General features: G+C 42.4%; 2 protein-coding genes across 2 annotated transcripts; one reads left to right on the top strand and one right to left on the bottom strand.

The window, feature by feature from the left end:
- The first annotated feature begins 1,875 nt into the window (after positions 1-1,875).
- On the top strand, positions 1,876-9,016 carry LOC119736708. The gene is made up of 11 exons (XM_038210720.1): positions 1,876-1,999; positions 2,467-2,891; positions 3,505-3,633; positions 4,434-4,637; positions 5,352-5,385; positions 5,880-6,024; positions 6,484-6,597; positions 7,045-7,110; positions 7,403-7,546; positions 8,074-8,184; positions 8,819-9,016. Exons 1-11 carry the CDS (start codon positions 1,965-1,967, stop codon positions 9,014-9,016), a joined length of 1,605 nt encoding a protein of 534 aa, XP_038066648.1. The 5' UTR covers positions 1,876-1,964.
- A 902-nt stretch (positions 9,017-9,918) lies between these two features.
- On the bottom strand, positions 9,919-19,810 carry LOC119737478. The gene is made up of 9 exons (XM_038211875.1): positions 18,383-19,810; positions 17,439-17,544; positions 16,742-16,821; positions 15,951-16,049; positions 15,280-15,441; positions 14,158-14,322; positions 12,980-13,117; positions 11,939-12,039; positions 9,919-11,790 (listed from the first exon to the last, which is right to left on the bottom strand). The coding sequence occupies exons 1-9, from the start codon at positions 19,442-19,444 to the stop codon at positions 11,541-11,543; spliced, it is 2,163 nt and encodes a 720-aa protein (XP_038067803.1). The 5' UTR covers positions 19,445-19,810; the 3' UTR covers positions 9,919-11,540.
- Between the last annotated feature and the right edge of the window lie 384 nt (positions 19,811-20,194).

Here is a 20,194-nt window from a genome sequence, read left to right as displayed (position 1 = left end):
TTTTAACAGTAAGAGCTAGCTTTCAAATATGTAATATTAAATGCGTTGTTAAAGGTGCACATCAGTCAAAGAAACAAAATATTCCTTGTGCTCTTTTCAAATTCTGTTCAATTTTAGCGGGAGGAATAAAGGCCTTTATACGTGCTAAAATGTGTCTGTGGAGAAAAGAAATTAGAGAGATAGAGAGGGGCACGAGCCATGACTGCAATGAAAGTTGGTGTTACGTGTGTTGATTGAGTTATACCTTCCCCCACGTCATGTTCCAGCCCACCCCATCATACCAGCTATAGTCTCGGTAGCATAAAAAGGTACGAGAGTAGAGCACGTAATGAATATGCATGACTATGACGTCACTAGACGCTCATGAGTATATCACCGTACCTACCTGTATATATCGTCCTCTTTCTACTGTCGCGCCGCCACCCCCTAGTGTCGCCCCACTTACCAATGATCATCACATTTAACAAGTCCTCAGCTCTTTCTACTGTCGCGCCGCCACCCTCTAGTGTCGCCCCACAAGCTTACCGATGATCATATTTTCGCGCGAGTGTGACGACACGAATATGGCTGTGATGACAGCATGGTATGCATATTCATTACGCGCTCTACTCTCGTACCTTTTTGTGCTACCATAGTCTCTGTACTGGAGACTGGGCTCCGTGGATAACAGGTGATACTCAGACTATACATACCAGCCCCCCCCCCCCCCCTCTCGAAAACCCCATCTTATCCGTAGCCAGCACCATTGAGGGATCAGCACCATTGAGGGATTCCTCATTGAGCGCATCAAATACAAATGCCGCATTCAGGGGCGGATCTAGCTTTCACGATACGGGGGTATGGATTGTGGACGTGAAATTTACGATGATAAGATGGAATTTTGCGTCGGGGTGATATAAATCAAATTAGGTTTTGCCCTTCACCGACGTTTAAACACTGTATACTCAGTGTGTTACCTCCCGAGTGAAAGTTGAAAAAAAATCACTTGGGTGGGACTCGAACCCACGGTAAGACATTAGGTAATTTCCTTTCAACCAGGGGCGTAAATCCGGGGGGGGGGGGTATATATCCCCCACACTTTTTGACCAAGGGGATGGGCTATTGAATCATCCCCCCCCCAAAAAAAATGCGTATTTCCAAGTATTTGTCGAACATCCCAATAACCAAAATCATGAAAATGTATTCAATAGCACTGAAAAGTGGAGAAAGAAAGTACAAAAGTTTTTAAAATGCGCCGTTTTGATGTAAGTGCGAGCATACATATTGATAAACATCTATAGCCGCGCCCAGTGGTGTCCCCCTCCCCCGCTTTTTGAATTTCCACGACCGGGCAATTTTTGGATTTTGATCATCCCCCCCCCCCCCCCCCCCCCATTTGCTGGCACAGATTTACGCCACTGCTTTCAACCAGACCTTTGAAATAGGATAAGTAAACAATAACAAACATACACTTTTCGGGTATTGCAGGCCGTAGGCTAATGTCCCTTCAATATTCGCAACATCGAAACAAAAGGAGGGTTAAAATCAGTCTGTCTTGACATGCTATCATCAGTGGCTAAACTGGGCCGGGGAACCATTTGCAGGGAGGGGTAGGGAGACTCCAGTGGTGGTCGGGAGGGTCGGGGAGGGGGATTAATTCCACCCCTCCTTAATAGTGACACCACTGTCTGCCATTATTATATTTATCAAAACAATTTTCCAAAGATATAAACTAAAACTACGAGAAATTTTGAGTTTTAGATGTGAACCACGTACCATGTACCCGGGCCGCAAAGCCGTCACACAACGTACGTGGGTGATGGCGCGCTTTTGACAAGCGCGCTGCGTATACGCGTTGCGGCGCGCTTTTCAAAAGTAGAAAACGAGAATGCTTGACCAAACACGATGAGATAAGACGAAGTGGATGTAGAGCCTTTGTCATGTAAAGTAACCGAACATCTGCCCGATTCCGGAGAAGTTCAAGGATGAGTAACCGTTCCGAGTGCGGCCAATGTTTAAGGTAATTTCAAAAATGACATCTTTAATTTAAGGGACTAAAAGTTCTTATCAAGATGGCTGAGTTCGATGATGACTATCGCATTATTTTAGCGGCTCTTTTGATGATTTTATTACACTGGTGTCTAACTAGGCTTACTGTTTAATACTAGGTCTATAAATAACGGCGATTCCATTTACTAATTCATAATACTTATTCATAAAATTCTCTGCTTAGATTTCTCATTATTTGGTATGGAAATAATTGTGAGTTTGAATTGCATTGAATTAGGCCTAGTTACGGATCTGCGGTCCTCAAGAGAATGAAAATCCACAAGGTTTTAGGTTATTGGACTTACATGACATACCCAAGTAGTTGGCGATATTTAAAACCAACAGGAATGTCGTGGACGGAGGGCAGGGTTTTGATTTTGTTAAGAGAAGTTTGAGGTAAAATGACGATGCAGACGACTGTTTGTTGACTACCTATAGGTCTACCGTGAGTGTGAGCAAGGGTTTTAGCTACAGATGTCCAATGCTCGCCATACTTTTACTGGTTCTGTCATCTTGGACCTGCAAGGTTCATGGGACTACGTCGCCGGTACCTGAACCAACTGGGGAACCGGAACCGACTGGCGAACCAACTGGGGAACCGGAACCGACCGGGGAGCCGACTGGGGAACCGGAACCGACAGGCGAACCAACTGGGGAACCGGAACCGACAGGCGAACCAACTGGGGAACCGGAACCGACAGGCGAACCAACTGGGGAGCCGGAACCGACCGGGGAACCAGAGGGGGAACCAGAACCAGAACCCTCGGATGAACCTGTCTCTGTATCCGAACAAGATGGCTTCAGGGCATCCACCATGGAGGTCATCCTCCCACCACTTGGACTCATCTGCGTTATGTTGTTTGGTAGGTTGAAACCACAGTTGGGTGGGAAGAAGGGGGTATCGTGCACCCTCGGAAATCAACGTCTGATCGACGTCTCTAGGTCAGAAAAAAATGCATAGAAAACGATTTGCTGTGTTAAAAAATTCAAAAAAATGTCCCACGGATTGTTTTTAATGCAAATTAGTGCCGCCATTACCGAAAAATCTATTGTTCACTGTATCTCAGCCAATATTGCAGATAACTGAACGAATAAGGTAACTAAACCCATGTTTTCAGGGTCAGAGATCAGAATAAAACTTTTCCGGAAGTGATCACATGTGTCTGTGGCATAGGAATATGCAAATTAGTTCCGCTATTACCGGAAAATCATTTTTTTTTGGGGGGGGGGCAAATCTCGGCCAATTTTGCTCGTTACTACACAAGTAAGGTGTCTAAATCCATGTTTTGAGTGTCAATGAGTGTCAAGTATCATTCTTAGACCATTCCTGAAGCAACTAATGTGTGTCATGTGTGTCCTTGGCATGTAAATATGTGAATTCTAAAGTGCCGGTGTATAAGTTTGGTTTTTAGCCAATATCTCAGCCAATATTGCAGCTAATGTTCTGCTAAAATTCCACATTTTGTTCTACTCAAGGTCTATCGTACCTAGCTTTAAGAACTGAGATCCGACGTCGAGCGAACCACGATCGGCGTGTGCACAATCTGTACATGACCCAGTCCAGCATGAAGATGCTCAAGTCTTGCCCCAAGGAAAGCCAAGCATGTAAGAGACAATAGGAAAACGAACCGCTAAAAAAAAAGCAAATTTCCAAACAAAAAATGAAGAGCAGAATTTTAGGTGCGGATCAGAAAAGACAAATATTTTCTTGAGACCTGGGGCCTATTTCACAGCGCTGCTAAGCACAAAAATTTGCTTAGCACAAAAAAGTCTGGCTTTTAAAAGTAGATTTCCAGCCAAAACTCCACGTGATGTATATATTGCTCGCGATTAGTATTCAGCTGTTGTTTTTTAGCATGAAAATCATATGGAGTTTTTGCTGGCAAACTGATTTTATAAGCCAGACTTTTTTGTGCTAAGCAAATTTTTGTGCTTAGCAGTGCCGTGAAATTGGGCCCTGAGCTGAGTTCCATACATTCGGAAATTAGAGGAACCCTTGGACATTTTTGATGAAATATTCGTTATTTGATCAAAGGAATGGCTTACAAAGTGAAACATGTTGCTGAGGTACTGTTTTCGTTTCCAAACCGGGATAAGACTTCATAATGAACCATAACACACGCTTGTTTCGGATTTGAACTACAAGAAAACTTCGACGTTTGAAATACTTAGGGGCGACTATGGGCCTACGTCGAAAGACTATTGTATAATCGTTGAGAACGAATCCAGAGTCTAGTTAATGAAACATTATTTCATAAAGCTTCATATAGAATCTGAGTCGCTCCTCATTTTATTCTTTCCAGCGCGACTCTTGAATGCAGTGCTGAAAGGGTTGTTAGCCTACAGGTTGAAATAGATCACGAAAACGACCCTTTTCAGTTTTAATTTGTTGATCAAAACTCTAGTTCTGGAAGAGGAAGACATCGATATTCTGGACAGCATGCAGAGCTTCTTCAACCGTCCGCTGGGGCTGTGTCGTATTGCCATGCCGGGCCTGCTCTCCCTCGCTTTCTGCCCCTTGGTTCTCTTCATCTACGCCCCGGTGGCGGAGTTCTTCTGGCCCGCCGACCTCTTCCCGGGAGGGCAGCCGAACATCAATGAAGTCATCGGTAAAGTCGTGCCTACAGCTTGGCAATCGTCAACATTGTTAGGCTGAATGTAACTCTGTTTATTCAGCACACTAGTCGAGACATGTAGTATTAAAAAACTTATTTATATTTATTTATGAACTAAGGCATTTTCGTTTTTAAAATACCGTGGTTTTGCCAAGGGATTATATGAGGGACAAAGAAAAACCAAAAAGTTATGTGGTGTTTCCAAGCATTCAGGGGTCGGACTTGTGATTTAACTCCCACACCGGCTCTCGGGTTTCCCGGCCCACCACACCTCCTTCCCAGTCATAATCCAAAGGATCAAGCACCATAAAGGATGAAAGAAGCGGCACCTAAGCCTTGGCTGCTGAGACCGTCTCCCCCCCCCCGCCCCCCGGCCCCGTCACGCCAGATTTTACAGTGTACATGCAATTTAAATCTTTAGTGCCTTTTTCAAATAGACAATAGGCCTAATTCAAGATATCTGAACGGAATTTGAAGAAGGGGGGGGGGGTATACTGGATTTAATACGACTTAAGCAGTATAGTAGCTGGAGGTGGGAACACCCGGATCGGGCTTGCCTGCGTTTTCAGGGGAAGGGGAAAAGCTGTGTTTGGGAAACCTTAACGTTTAGTTTCCGTTCCATTTTGGACAATATTTGTAAAGGAATTGACATTAATGTTGGTGAAGACTGTAAACGATCTTTAAGAACATTTGTTCCTTCTTTTTCAGCCTGTTTTCTTGCACCTGCCGGACTTGTTTACGCGTGAGTTCATGATTGTTCTTTTGTCTTATTTGTCGGCCCGTTCCTTCTTCCACATTAGTTGTTTTCTAATTAGACTTCTATTAGAATCTGGAGGTCTCATTCTCGTGGTCCGTTTATATAGTTCGCACCCAATTCAAGCCAATCAGGGCATTACACTATATGAATAGTTCAATAGTTAGCCTATCCAGTGAAATCAACTCGGTCTGCGGACTCTGCGCATAGGCCTATAGTCTCTGGACCTCACGACCTCGCTGTTCGGTTTCTCACTCCATAAGTTACGATGTCCTTGCCAAAAAGCTAGCCAACCATCGGTATTTACTTATGGTCTTATGTAGTAATGTCCGGACACTGTAATTAAACTCTCGACATTAGAGATAATATAGGTCCTATACTCCCGTGAAACACCAAAGGCAAGCATGGTGCACTGTCTCCCAAACGAATGCTTCGAATTTCATTAAGTTTGTCAATTTTCATGTTTTTTTTTTTTTTGACAGAACATCGTTTGGTTTCTCCTACCAGTCAGCAATGAACAAACAGCGGTCGCTGATAAGCATCATCTCGCACGAGATTGGTCTCCTGGATCAGATCATCATCATGACGTCACACATGGTTACTATCAGTTACCAGCAAAAGGCAGAGGTATATGTGAGCTACACGACAAAGTGTCGATGAAAGAGACTGAGTCTAGGTCGAAATGTGTTTGGGTCGACACTGCAATAATTGAAAATCCTACGGCTAAGAAATGGACCTGATCGTCCCTGTCAATCTAACGCATTGACCAATATTTCAATCATGACATTTTTATTGTTGATATAACACTGCCTTTATATTTTACGAGAGGAATGCATTAACAAATCTCAAAATATCGTTGACAAGTCTTAAAGGGGAATGGGGGGGGGGGGGAGTTGGAGGAGGCAACGGGATAGGTTTTCGGTAGGTATTTTTGTTAGGCCTACTATAATGTTAGACTTAATCTGGTATGTTGTTTTAGTTTCGCTGCACCGCCAGCTCGACACGATCACACCGATTTCGACTCATAATGTTAATCGGACCGGTACAGTTTAAACTGTAACTTCATTGTTAATCACCTTTTTGCAGATCTATCGGTGTATCAAGGAGGAGGTCTTGTCCATCATACTGCAGATACAGGGACGAAGGGGCGAGAGCACGGCAGATTACAACCGCGATAGAGCGAGCGGACAAATATGGAAGGTTAACTAAACACTACTGCTTGAATGACGGAGAAGTTTGAAAACCAACAGGGGAGGGTTGGGGGCAATTTGGAAGACGGGCGCAGTTCTGTTTTCAAAATTGGCGATGACAAACTTTGCAATGTGTAACATTGAAGTATATACCGGAGTCTCATATATAGCGCACGTATCTACCAACAATTAGGTACTCAAGGCGCTAGCAATTATTATGTCTATTTTTAAAGACAGGTAAATGAAGTTTATGAGAAATATTGCAGCCACTGCCAGAAACACCCAGGGGCAAATTAAACCCTTCTCTTAGCGAAAGTGTTACTGGGTTCTTTAACGTGCATTACACAACACACGGGACCTACGGCTTTACGTCCCATCCGAAGTTAATGATGAATCAGTGATACGGTTTTGGAAAACATCAGTACTTTTGATGGAATGTCTTCTTGTTTCTTTACAGACCCTAGGCTCCCTTCGAGAGGCCGCTCAAAAGGAGGACAAATGGCACTTGGACAAGGAGTTTGTGGTATAGGCATGCATCAAAGTATATGTAGCTTTTATTCAAGCTGCGCTTTGCGACAACCATGGGTGTACGGTGTAACAAATGCAGCTCGAATCAAGGCAACTCCTATCATAATCATGCTGTCCAAGAAAAAAACCCGAGGTTTCGAAATCTTCATGATTTTATTTGCTCTTTACTCTAAACTTTTCATAGCCGCTTTCGCAATCTTACAAGCCAAACTTGCATGTTATGTTAGTCATAAATTACTGACGAAGAAAAACCATCATCAATAGAATTATTTTTTTGTCTCACTCAGACAAAGATAGTAGGCCACTTTTTAATGGTCAACTCGGCCTCTTCCGAACGATATGAGATCATGACAGCGACCATCCATCCCCTGAAATGGATGTTCCTTGAGACGCTGGGTTTCTTCGCTTTCTTTGGAATACTCTTACTCAAGGTACGTGAACGAAGACAGTTCAAGACTTGGTCTGTCTGTCAGTCGGGCGGGGTGTCTGTCTTCTAGAATTGCTTGACTTATACTTACTAGAAAAACCATGGAGAAATTTATGTGTGATGAGTTGTACATAATTACAGTAAGAAAGGTTCAATGCTGAACTTGTCTTTGACAGGTTTTCTTTCTCACTGGCAAATACGCTGATAACATCGTCGATTTTGTACTAAAATCGAGACCGTGCCGTTTTGTGATTAAAAGGGTCCAAAAGTACCTGAATAAATCCTGGTCATCTGATTGGTCAGACCCACTATGTGACCGTGCAATGGAACTTTTTTTTACCGTGGAAAAGAACTTTATTCCCCTTGCGGCCGGGCTGTGGGTTGGGACGAATACTTCAATCAAATGTGATTAAAGATCCACCAATCAGATGACAGGGACTTATTCAGGCAAAAGAACAACAGGATCGCCGTTCGAGTGAAGCAATCACACCAAGATTGATTTTAAAGACTAGTTTTCTATTTGTATTTCAGGCCAACTCTTACAGGATGGAGCTGTGTATGTGTATCATGACAGTTTTCTCTATCAGCATCTTGTGTTATGTAGTAGCTGATCTAGACTCGCCATTTAATGGCTTCTTTAGGGTATGTACAAACTCAGGGATTTAGTGTAGTTTCCTATTGGGAAGGGAGGTGTTATGTTTTCGGTTTTATTTCTAACATGATTGCGAGTTCAATGCTTTCAAAAATAATTACGACGTTTGTTTTCAAAAGTTGCTTATTCCATACAGGAGAGTTTGGTTTTAATGTTGGCTTTGAAAAGTTAATCTACCTCCCTGAAAAAGAGAAGCATTAGAGAAGCATCATCGGATAATTATGGCCCTTTGTAAAATAATCCCAAATCTGAAATTGAATCAATAGTTTCCACAACTTCACTTATAGTAGAAACTTTTGGAACACTTGGGGTCCACAAAAGATTATTTAGTGCAATTATTTCTTATATAGGCATTCTTGGTAGCCAATGCCCTATAAATAAACTTTTCGAGCAAAATGTTATGGCCAATTGTTCCTTGAAGTGGTGTTCGTTATAACGGTGTTCGTTATAGAGACATTGTATTGTACAATGTATCTAGATAGGAAGGATGCTTTCCTTTTTGAAAATGATACTTGGTATGAAGATTTTCGGTAAGCCATATGTAATTTAAATGATTGGAGTGAACAGTGATTTTAAATTCCCAGCAGGAAAACCACAAATATTTTTTGTTTCCTTTGCTGTTAGGTCAGCACCACAGCTCTGACTGATCTGACGAAAAAGACGGAGGAAATGTACGTGTTGGCGATGCAGAATAAGGATCTGTACACCTGTGACGGGGAGGGGAAAACAGTGGGCGAGGCAGATGGGCAAAGTAGGCGGAGCAGCGAGTCCGAGATTGAAGTTGCTAACATTCATGTAGAGTCAAAGCTTGACATGGTATAGACCAAATTTTGTGAGATGACATCTTGATTGACATTTAGCCCATGCTTGTACACTAAATGTGGACATATCTTTGTGTATTACTTTTCCACTTACTGCGCTGCTATATGCAATTTGACCCAATAGTTAAGACAAAGTCATTGTAACTAGATGAAAATTAGGTTTCTGGATTATGGGATGCCTTTCCTTAGAGACAAACAATGTCATTGACATGGACATTGACAATGGTGGATGAGGGACATGATTCCTGGAGGTGGAAGGACCAGGACAATGGCAAGCAAGGACAATCACATTAGTAGTCAATGACCATGGCATCAGCAAGACCATGGAAGAGTTAATTACTATGATGCCAACATAATCGATGACACCGACAAAGGACCATCGGCATGACACTCAATGACATTTAAGTATCAAGAATATATTTTTTTTTCAAATTCAGATGGAGTAGGGTCTAGCAGTTTAACATTGCCTATGCCTGTATGCCAGTCATACTGTGAATTGAAAATTCCATATGCTACCCACATTGGAATTGTTTTCTTTTTTGAATGAAGATTATTTACCAGACATTGTCTGGAATTCAATATGCGGAACTGTTGATTGAAACTGTTTTTTGTAGATTGGCTTTCTCTACAGCATGTGTTATGTTCAACAGTTTGCCATTAAAGTTTCGTGTAAACATTAGTCAGTTTTACATATAAAGTAGCCAAAAGAAAAAAAAATCTTCTAGTAAGTTGTTTAGTAACTTGGCACCGATAGGGGCTTGTGCTGGAATGAGTCCGACAGAGATATGTTACACGTGTGAGAATGATTGTTTTTCCAAATGCTGAAATACATGTACATGTACTTGGAATATACTCCCTAACGAAACATGGTATGAACAAATGCTAAAAATGTGACCGAGAACCTGCAGAATTTGGAAACTTTTTTTATTCTTACAAAAACATGCAAATCGACTATTGACTCCTAAAAGGTTTCTCCTTTCACTTTTGTTCAGCAGATTTTATTTTTGAAAACAAATGTGATTTTCCAGAATATGCAAGATTTTTCTTTACAATGGTTTTGCACGATATCCATTTTTACAAATTTAACCGACACAATTTTGCTTTGTGTTAAGGTCCAACAATGAGAACTTGTTTGAGACACTACATAATAGCATGTATAGTAAACAATGAACACTAGTTAATGTTAAGTGTAATGCCATATCTATTAGATTAGTTTTAAATATTTAGATTTTTGTAAATTGTAAAGTAAAATTTAACTAAAACAATAAATATAATAGCGTAATAAGGTATAATAAGGTATAAAGACTAAAAAAATGGGGGAAAAATCAACTGAATAAACCTTTTGTCAGCAAGCAATTAAAAACCCTCAACAATTGTGTATGTTACTGGACATGTCATTTGAAGTGATTATAATGTGCAGTGCTTAATTTAAAATATAAATTTCTGTGCCAAAAAAAAATGAAATTATCTAGGCACTTCAATGAATTTTACTTTTCTATACCATGATTTTTGTTGATATTTAGTTCCTCCTGAAAAAATATTAAAATTAAAAACAATATTAAAATAAACCAAACTCACTGTATATCAACTTTTTTTTAAAAATCCTTTGACAAGCAAAAAGGAAATGCTTAAGTATTGGACTTTACACACATGCAAGGAACACATGACTTTTGTCCTGAACCCTAACCCCAACCAGTTTTCTCTAGGCACCATGCCAAATGCAACAAAATGCAACGTGGCTGAAATAAGAACCCTGCTAAATGCAACCAATTGCAACAGTGGACTCTGTTGCGTTGTGCAGTGAACCCAGTGCATACCAACCTTGGCACCAAGCAGTTACCCTGTTAAATGCAACAAACTGCAACAGTGGATTATGTTGCATTGTGCAGTGAACCTATTGCATACCAGCCTTGGCAACAAGCAGTTACCCTGCTAAATGCAACCAAATGCAACAGTGGATTCTGTACTGCCTTGGCACTATGAGCAGTTACAATGCTAAATGCAACAAGATGCAACAAGCACCGGGACTTAAGCTGCCTGCTACATGCAACACTTTGCAACAACTTTTTACCTTAGTTGTTTTCTGTTGCATTTAGCAGGGTTAACGTATTCTACAGGAAGCCAGTTTGTTCTCCAGTTTAACTCATTTTTCTTCAAAAAATCATACAGAGGAAATAAATGGAATGTTTTTCAACAAAATTGCAAACAAATTATCAAGTATTCTGCTTAGATATTGGTTGAGTTGCTTGAAATAGCAGAATTTGGTATTTGAGTGTTCAAATCAAGATTAATCATGTTAATATGTAGCCTTTTCTACCATCCTTTCTCCAAAGTCCTTCACCATGCAGGTACCAAAAGGCAAATTCTTTGCACCTAAACTTTCAATGGACGTCAAAGCCCTTGTAAAATAAAAAAATATGCACTTTAGCTCCTCAATCCTGCAAAATATTTCAAAAACCTCTAGGATTTTTTTAAGGATCTCGGAGGGAAAGGGTTAAACTTTTCCGTTTGAAACCTTGTCTGTATCATCTTCCACTTCCCTTTGCGTCCCGTTTGTTGATCGCTTCGGACTGAGCGTGAACCGTGTCTATAAAGGTTCTGACGTGCTCCGGATCAAAATCAGGGTACACGCCGTGACCCAAGTTGGCGATGTAACGCTGCGTGCCGAACCGGTTCAGCATCTTACCCACAAGGCCCTCAATGTCGTCCTTGCTGCTGTACATGGCGCAGGGATCTAGGTTCCCCTGCAGTGAAACATCGGACGAGGCTTTGGCCCTGCAACATGAATAAAATGCATACAATGTTTTTACAAAGACGGTCGCTAAAAGGTCATCAGTGCTTATTTACTGTTTTAGGGGTTGCATGTGCACGGAGTCCATTTGGTTGTTAGAGATGTTCTACAATTCTCATGACATGTACTTACCTTGCTACCTCCGGCTGAATGGTCCAGTCCAAGCTGATGACATCATATCCTATTTTAGAAAGCTCCTCAATAGCGTAGTGGCAGCCCTTGGCAAACACAATCTGCAAATTAACACACAAACTACGATAAAGGGTGGACATATGTTTTAAAATCTCTAAATGTCACCTGATTTGTTCAAACTCCTACTTTATGTCAAAAGGTAGTTGAATCATCCAAAATATTGGGATTGTTCTCTAGAAATACTCATCAAAACCACAATCTATGATATAATTCATGCTCACACTTTTAAGTTGTACACAGTGTGGCAATGGTCACAACATTTGTTAGTTATTCTTTACAAGGCTTTTACATATAACATTAATGTCTGATTTCTTGTATGGTGGAAGGAAATTGGTGTCATAATGGGTTGCTCTTCACCGCCACAATGTATGGGCAAAGTATGCTTAGTTCCTTTCCCCTCTTTTTTTCTCCCGCAAGCATATAAGCATATGTGATGCGATCAAGCTACATGAGTCGTTTGTCGACCCTGGTCAAAATGTTAATTTATTACAGATTCGAAAAGAGCACAATCTCAGCATCACTGCTGTAAAAGCCGCATGCTGATACCATTTTTAGTTCAAAAATTATGGAAGTTGAAACACCAAGAGATGTGATGAAGTGGCCCTATTTTGGCCTGTTATCTCCAAATAAAAATTTCCCGACAAACGACTCATTTAGCTTGATCGCATCACAAATAGTGCTTATGAAAATTACTTAGTGAAGTCAAAACCCTGTGATAAATTTGCCAATCCCCCCCCCCCCCCCCAACACAAAAATTCCATCATACAAGATATTGATTGTCGTGACCAACGCTATATCAGATTCGAATCAACCGACTCGAGTGACCTGGACAAGCTCGGTGGTTGAATGGCTTTAGAGGTCCAAGGTTCGAGTCCCATTCGAGGAAGCTTGCAACATTTTTCTCCTTCCAGCTCTCCCACAGCACTGGGCATACAGCACTTTCCAACCAGTTGGTGACAGGATTTCACAATCAGTACTCACCATGGGGACTGGTTCGTTGTTTGTCTCTCGCAGAGTGCTCTTCACTCTGGTTACGATCTCCTTCAGGTAAGGAAGGGCAAAGGTCATGAAGAGGTCATGACCTAACACGCCGACGTTAGAGTCGAACACCTGTAAGAGCTGAAATGAAAATAAAAAAGGATTCTGTTTTAAAGCTACTTTCATTGATAAAAAGGGGGGAAAATTTTGTGATTTAATAAAGAAACCAATGCCAATTTTTTCTACCGATTGAGAAGGCGCTGACAATTAGCCAGCTAAGCATTCAGGTGCCAGTCAACCAGCCAGTCAGACAGTCTACCAGCTAATCAGACAGTCTACCAACCAGGAACCAACCAACCAGGCAGTCACCCAACCAGCCAGTCAGCCAGCCAGCGGACCAGCCAGCCAAATGGGGAGCCAGCCAGCCAGATGACCAGCCAACCAGTCAGCCAGCCATGGCCAGATGGGGAGCAAGCCAGTCAACCAGCCAGCCAGATGACCAGCCATCCAGATGACCAGCCAGCCAGCCAACCAATCAGCCAACCAATCAGCCAACCAGATGACCAGCCAGCCAACCAATCAGCCAACCAATCAGCCAACCAGCCACATGACCAGCTAACCAGTCAGCCAGCCAACTTGCCAGCCAGATGACCAGCCAGCCAGCCAACCAATCAGCCAACCAGCCACATGACCAGCCAACCAGTCAGCCAGCCAATCAGCCAGCCAGATGACCAGCCATCCTGATGACCAGCCAACCAGCCACATGACCAGCAAGTAAGCTGACCGACCAGCAAGCCAGCCAACCAGTCATCAGCCAGCCAGCCAGCCAGATGACCAGCCAGCCAGCAAACCAGTCAGCCAACCAGCCACATGGCCAGCAAGTAAGCTGACCAGCAAGCCAGCCAACCAGTCATCAGCCAGCCAACCAGATGACCAGCCAGCCACCCAACCAGCCATATGACCAGCCAGCCAGCCAACCAGCGAGCAGCCAACCAGTCAGTCATCCAACCAGCCAGCCTGTCTGCAAGCCGGTCAACAAGCCAGCTGTAAGCCAACAAGACAGCTGCCTGCCAACCAGCCAGTCAGCAAACCAGCCAGCAAGCCGGTCAACAAGCCAGCTGCCAGCCGGGGAGCCAGCCAGTCAGCCAACCAGACCCCCGCCCAACAATCAATTAACTCACCTGTGCACCTGCCAGCACCTGTCCCACCAGGTAGTCCACTATCTTGTCTGTCAGTAGCTGCAGTAACTTATGACTCTGCTCTGGATGAGCATACAGCCATTTCTTAGCTTTGCTTAGTGTGGTCGAGTTCCCTGTACCTTCAATACAGTAACCCATAAGTGTCCACTGACAAAAAAAGAGAGAAATAATACGTACACATAATTATGCAATCACAAAAACAAGTCGAATCTCAGTTTCAGACGTTTTTCAATATATCGTTGTTTAGTCAGTCCGTCAATGATAAGTCAGTCAGAGGAACACACCAAGAAATAAAAAGAATGTAGTATCCAGACGCCACTTTGTCCGTTGTATTCAAAGTCTATGGAGAGTCAAGAAGAATTTCTAAGTATTTCCTAACAAAATTGGGTTTTACATCAGGTTTTGCCCGTCACCAACATAGATTCGAACCAGCCAACTGATCCCGCAAGCTCGGTGGTCGAGTGGTAAGACATCTGCACTAAAAAGCAGGAGGTTGTGGGTTCAAGTCCCACCCGAGTGATTTTTTCCCCAATTTTTACTCGGGAGGTAACACACCGAGTATACAGTGTTTATACGTCGGTGAAGGGCAAACCCTAATGTTGATTTACATCAACCCAACACAAATTCCATCTTACGAAAATTGGAAACGTTTCTTAGTCCCAGCTTCATGTCTTTTCAACATTTTTGCAATGACTAACCTCCATTGATGATGAAATAGGTGCCGTCAGGATGCACCATTCTTTCCCCAATTTTTTTTGCATGACAGTAAATGAGAAAGGTAGAAATTCGCTCAGACTTTTCACCAAATTAACCCCAACCAATCCAAACCTGCCTATATCAAATTTGTAATTTGCGTTATTTTGATACAGGACTGTCGAGCACAGTTGGTAATTCACAAGTCCTTGCAAGTCTTACAAGTCCATCACAAGTCTGTCAATCACAAGTCAAGTCACATGCTATTTAAAAAACTGTGACAAAAGTATTCCTTTTGCTATTGTTCATTCCCTGTTACTTGACAGACTTGTGAATGGACTTTGTGATTTACTTTCGATGGTACTTGTAACAGACTCGACTAAGGCACAACTTTTCCGAAATGATACCTACCGGTGCCCCAGAGAAGCCTATGAGTGGAACCTTCCCTTCCAGTCGCCGCCTGGTCAACGTGATGGCATCAAAGACGTAGCTCAGGGCATCAGTGACGTCAACGTCACTGTGGAGTCTGGCCAGATCCTCTGGGGAAGTCAAGGTGTTGTCAAAGACCAAACCCTTCCAAGAAAAAGCAAAACTTTATGATCTTGGAAGAAATTGTAAAGGTTCAATCTCTTGTAGATGCTGTTTCTGGCAGCCATTTAAGAGTAGTGGTTGGAAATATCAGAGATTTCAAAAAATAGGGGTTGTAATTAAGGTTGTAATTAAGTCTCTGAAGTGCAATAAACGAACTTCATGAAGTTTGGTTGCTAGTAGAAACCCTTATGCTCTACATACGCAATGTTTGAGCTTTAAATTGAACAAAGCATTGTATAATTATGTGCAGTCAAGTCATCATGGAGGAACGGGGTGCTATCAACAAGTCTAGGGAACTTTGGCGACCTGACCTGAGCTATTCAGAGCATTCCTTACAAAGTGCCATATTCAAAGTCTAAGCGCCAAAGTTTCCGAGAATAAATTGGATTCATCTTACTGATCATAGCTCCCTCACTAGGCAAACTACAAATCATTTTCAATTTACCAATATCATTTTCTTGTCTCAAGACGCCAAACTGCGATGGACTTACCTTTCCGGTGACCATATCTACATGGATGCCGAGGACTTGGGGGATAACGAGAATATCTGAGAAGATGATAGCCGCATCCAAATCAAAGCGGGCGATGGGCTACGAGAGAACAAGATATCGCAAAAACGTCAGCACTTCTCATGCAAACTCAATTTAAACTTTAAAATTTTCAATTTACCGATATCATTACTCACATTTTCAACCAACAATTTTTTTTCATTTGATGATACCTTTCTTAAAGGGAATATACATCATTTGCTTTTGCTGTAATTTTCAGAAATGGATGGAATTGGGGGGTTGGAAATATATAGCAAATATAGTTACACTGACTTTTTTGAGGTTTTGGGTTCGAAAATGCCATAAAAACCAAGAAAAACAATCATTTTCCTGTAGTCTGGTTCCCTGACTCCATATAAGAAGAAACAGAGCAGTTTACATACATTGGGGAATTGTAAGGTCAGGGAACCAGTCTAGCTGGCTTTTACCCGTTCATAGGTGTGTAATCGATTGCAAACAAGTGCGATGGTCAATTGGGGCCAGTATTTGAAAAAAGCCAGTTTTTTCCAACGCTGGTCGGCCGACCAACGTTGGAAATTGATACAAAAATACCACTTTTCTTGAAAATGACAGTATACCAGGTGCCATGATTTTACAGGATGCTTTACACTGTCATTCACTAACAGTCCAGCAAGGTATTTCAAAATGATTTGTTAGTTTTATTTGTTGATGTTTGCAAATGTTTTTTCCCTTTAAGAATTTTTTTTTTGGGGGGGGGGGGAATGCACACCTACCTGTAGTGTGACTTCGCAGGCAAGTTCCGGTGTCTGGCATATTTCGAAAAAATCATGCTCCTTTCTTGTAGCTTGAAACTCTACAGATGAAAACAAAAGGTAAAAAAACATGGAAGATAATTAAAACCTGTTGAGTTGAAGTTATTAATAATAATAATAATAATAATAATCGGCATTTAAGAACACTCTTATTAGTAAACTAAATCACAGCGCTTACAGTATTATTATTACCCCTGATCATTGGGCCAATTAAACTTTCCAAATACCATCTCAGCTCCCTGGGGAGTATACAGCTCGATGCTGCCTATTAGGCGCAAGCAAGCTTATTCAATCACAATAACCATCTCTGCCCTCACAGGTACCCATTTACTCCTGGGTGGTGAGAAGCAATGAGTGACAAAGTGCCTTGCTGAAGGGCACACGCACCATGACCCCGGCTGGACTCGAACCCGCAGCTTTACCCACAGACCACGAATCCAGTGCCCTTAACCACGAGGCCACAGCACTCCACACCTGGATTGACTATTTGTGTGGTGGTTGGGGGTAACAATGTTATGCTACGTAAGATTGAGTTCGAGTTACAGGGCTGTGGCTTGCACTAACACACAAAGCTATGGAAGCAGCTAAAGCCACTTTCCATAGGCATGTGTAGCTACCAGCCGTAGCCATTACAGATGTAGCCTTAATTTGAACTGACCTGGGAGGTATCGCCCAGCCTGCCTCATGACCCAGACTGGTACTCGCTCTGTCTTCTCTCCTCTCGCTGCTCGGAGAATCAAGTCATTCTTCAGAGGCGGGAAATTCTGAACAGAGATATGAAGCAAAATAAGCAATGAAGTTCATACAGCAGATTTAAAGAGAACAGTGTTAAGATCAGTGGTGGGATTTAAATCCAGATTTTCTAACATTTGGATTGAATTCCACGCTTTGGTTTCGTGTCTGGAAACCGGATATACAAAACCAACCCTAAAAAAAATTAAACCTTCCATTTTTTGTAAAGCCCTGTTCATACTCCACACCAATGCGAATGCGAAGCGAATTTGACGTCATGCAACATTTGCTGTGAAATTCGCCCAAGTTCAAATATGTTCAACTTTTACAAATTCGCAGCACGAATATTTGCCATGACGTCACAAATTCGAGTTCGCTTTCGCAGCAAGTATGAACTGGGCTTAACACAGGCTTAAGAAAACAAACTGGAACGTCCCCCCATTTGCTCCATGGTCTCTGATTGTAACTACATGTACATTATCTTGCTAGTGGTCTTGTTGGTACATGTATATGAATAGCCTGCCCATTTGACTTATCAGAGAGTTCCCATCCACTTTTTCAACATCTTTGGAGTGTTTTTGTAAAGACCAAGAGGTCACTGAATCCTGCAAACTATACCCAGTCATTGGGAGGGCATTTCATGTGGCACCTCACTCGTCACTTTTTGCGAGCTGGATGGGAACATCCAGTGATATCAGTTAACCGTTATTCGGTTTTAAATAAATTAGGATAACCTGATTTTGAAATCTCTGATTTCTCCCACCACTAGTATAGATTGAAAATTTTGGTAAAGTTTGGTAATGGAAGGTCTCACCTTGTGAGACATATGAAGAAAAATGTTATTGCTGCCAAAAAAACCATTGTTCACACCTGGTATTTCTGAAGTTGTTTCACTTTCTTGCGTACTTCACTGAAAGCTCTAAAAATGGCCTGTATTTGTTGGGAGTTTTGCCTGGGTGCGACAAATTGCTGTTTTGGAGGATGGGCTTGGTGCTTTTTGGTGGGCGGTCCTTCCTCATCAAGACCGGCCTCTGGGACTTTTTCCATCATATGTGCGATGGGGTTGATGCCGACAGGATACGGGCGACTGCTTCTCGCCGCACTGTCTTCGTCTCGGTATCTGATGCGTTTCATGGGTCGCGACTGAAGAGGCAGCGCGGACGCATGGTGCAATCGTAGCGAAGAGTAAGACGCGGAGGAAGGATGCGAATAGTCCTGATCAACGTCTTCCTCTTCATCAGCGTTGATGTAACCGTCAACATCTCCACTGTCATTAGGGTTGCTGCGGGCGTCGGTCTGATCAGGAAAGTCATCACCGTTTGGATACAGACAGCTCACGTGAAAGTTTTCCGATTCGCCGGATTCCGGAAGCACTTCTGGAAAAAAATAGTCTCTCGCAGACAGAGAATTTATGCCAAGCTTTGGTGGAATGGCGTCCTGGCAGGTTGGGATGATCTGACTCAAACAGTTGTAGTTTATGAGGTTACCCGCTGGAGGGCATAGCGGCTCGTGGCAAGATCCAGCCAGCGACACGTAGTTCAACCGACTGATGATGGCACGTGCTTTACACGAACGATTCCGGCATTTGAGGTACATGTTGCCATTCCGACACCGATCTCGAATGAAGATGTAACCTTCGATGATGTAACCCCTGCCGTTTCCTTTCAAACCGATGATAGTGACGCAATCGGTCGACGGCTGTGGCGCCGACGATGTTTCACCTCCTGACTGGAAACTCGGGTCATTAATCTGCGAGGATGAATCCTTGGAAACGTTTTTATCAGCCAGCTCTTCGTTTCCATTCTCAAAATCTGAGGACGCTCTTGCCACACAAAGGTCATCATTGTTGGACGAGTTACTTCCAGGCCTGGCCTGCTCAAGACACATCTCAAGTTCCTTGGGACATGGTTTCTGATCTCTGTTGGGATCCATGGTCTTTTCTTCAACTCTCTTTTCAAAACTTTTTTTTTCAACAGAATGTAACAAAAGTCTCCAGAGTTCGTCATAGATTATCTCATTTTATAGATTACGCAAGTTTGATTGGTTACCTGAAGCTATGATTGGAATGAAAGGTAGAACCAAGACAAGAGCCAACAGTGAGTTCAAAGACTGATACCTTGAATGAAACAGTTTATCACTCATTCAAAAGACTTCAATTTAACTGTTCAAAACTGAAAAGAAAGCTGATGTTGTCGATCAAAAATGGTTTACACTTTGTGAATGTGAATGTGATGTCTTCCTGGTTAGCAAAATGAAACCACACGAAACCAGACAAGCAAAACAAAGGTGAAAATGTACGCTAACGTTTGCAGACGAAAGGCAACAGTCTTACGAAGTTACCGACTTTCGACTTCAGATTGTTCGACCACCGACGGAAAACTTGTAAATTTGGCAAACTCAGATCATCGATTACATTTTCGAATCAAGGAAGGAAGCCGAACCAAGCCTGGAGACTTGCGACGTTTTCTTCACAAAGGATATCGCGGAAAGCATGCGTTATGAACGAACGACGCGACGCTCGGAGACTGCGCATCGACAAGATTTGAAGGCGTGTCGACAATATGCAAATGTAGAGACTGTCGTACATTAACAAGGCCGGCTAAAATGAATGAACAGCTAGGGAAATTGGTCGAGATTGAATTGTAATCAACACATTCGCCACTGAAAAAATAAACAAAACTT

The sequence above is a fragment of the Patiria miniata genome, unplaced genomic scaffold (assembly GCF_015706575.1).
Source record: "Patiria miniata isolate m_02_andy unplaced genomic scaffold, ASM1570657v1 HiC_scaffold_3, whole genome shotgun sequence".
Lineage (NCBI taxonomy): Eukaryota > Metazoa > Echinodermata > Asteroidea > Valvatida > Asterinidae > Patiria > Patiria miniata.
Note: the sequence above shows the minus strand (reverse complement) of the source record. Positions and strands in the feature narration are given on the sequence as shown.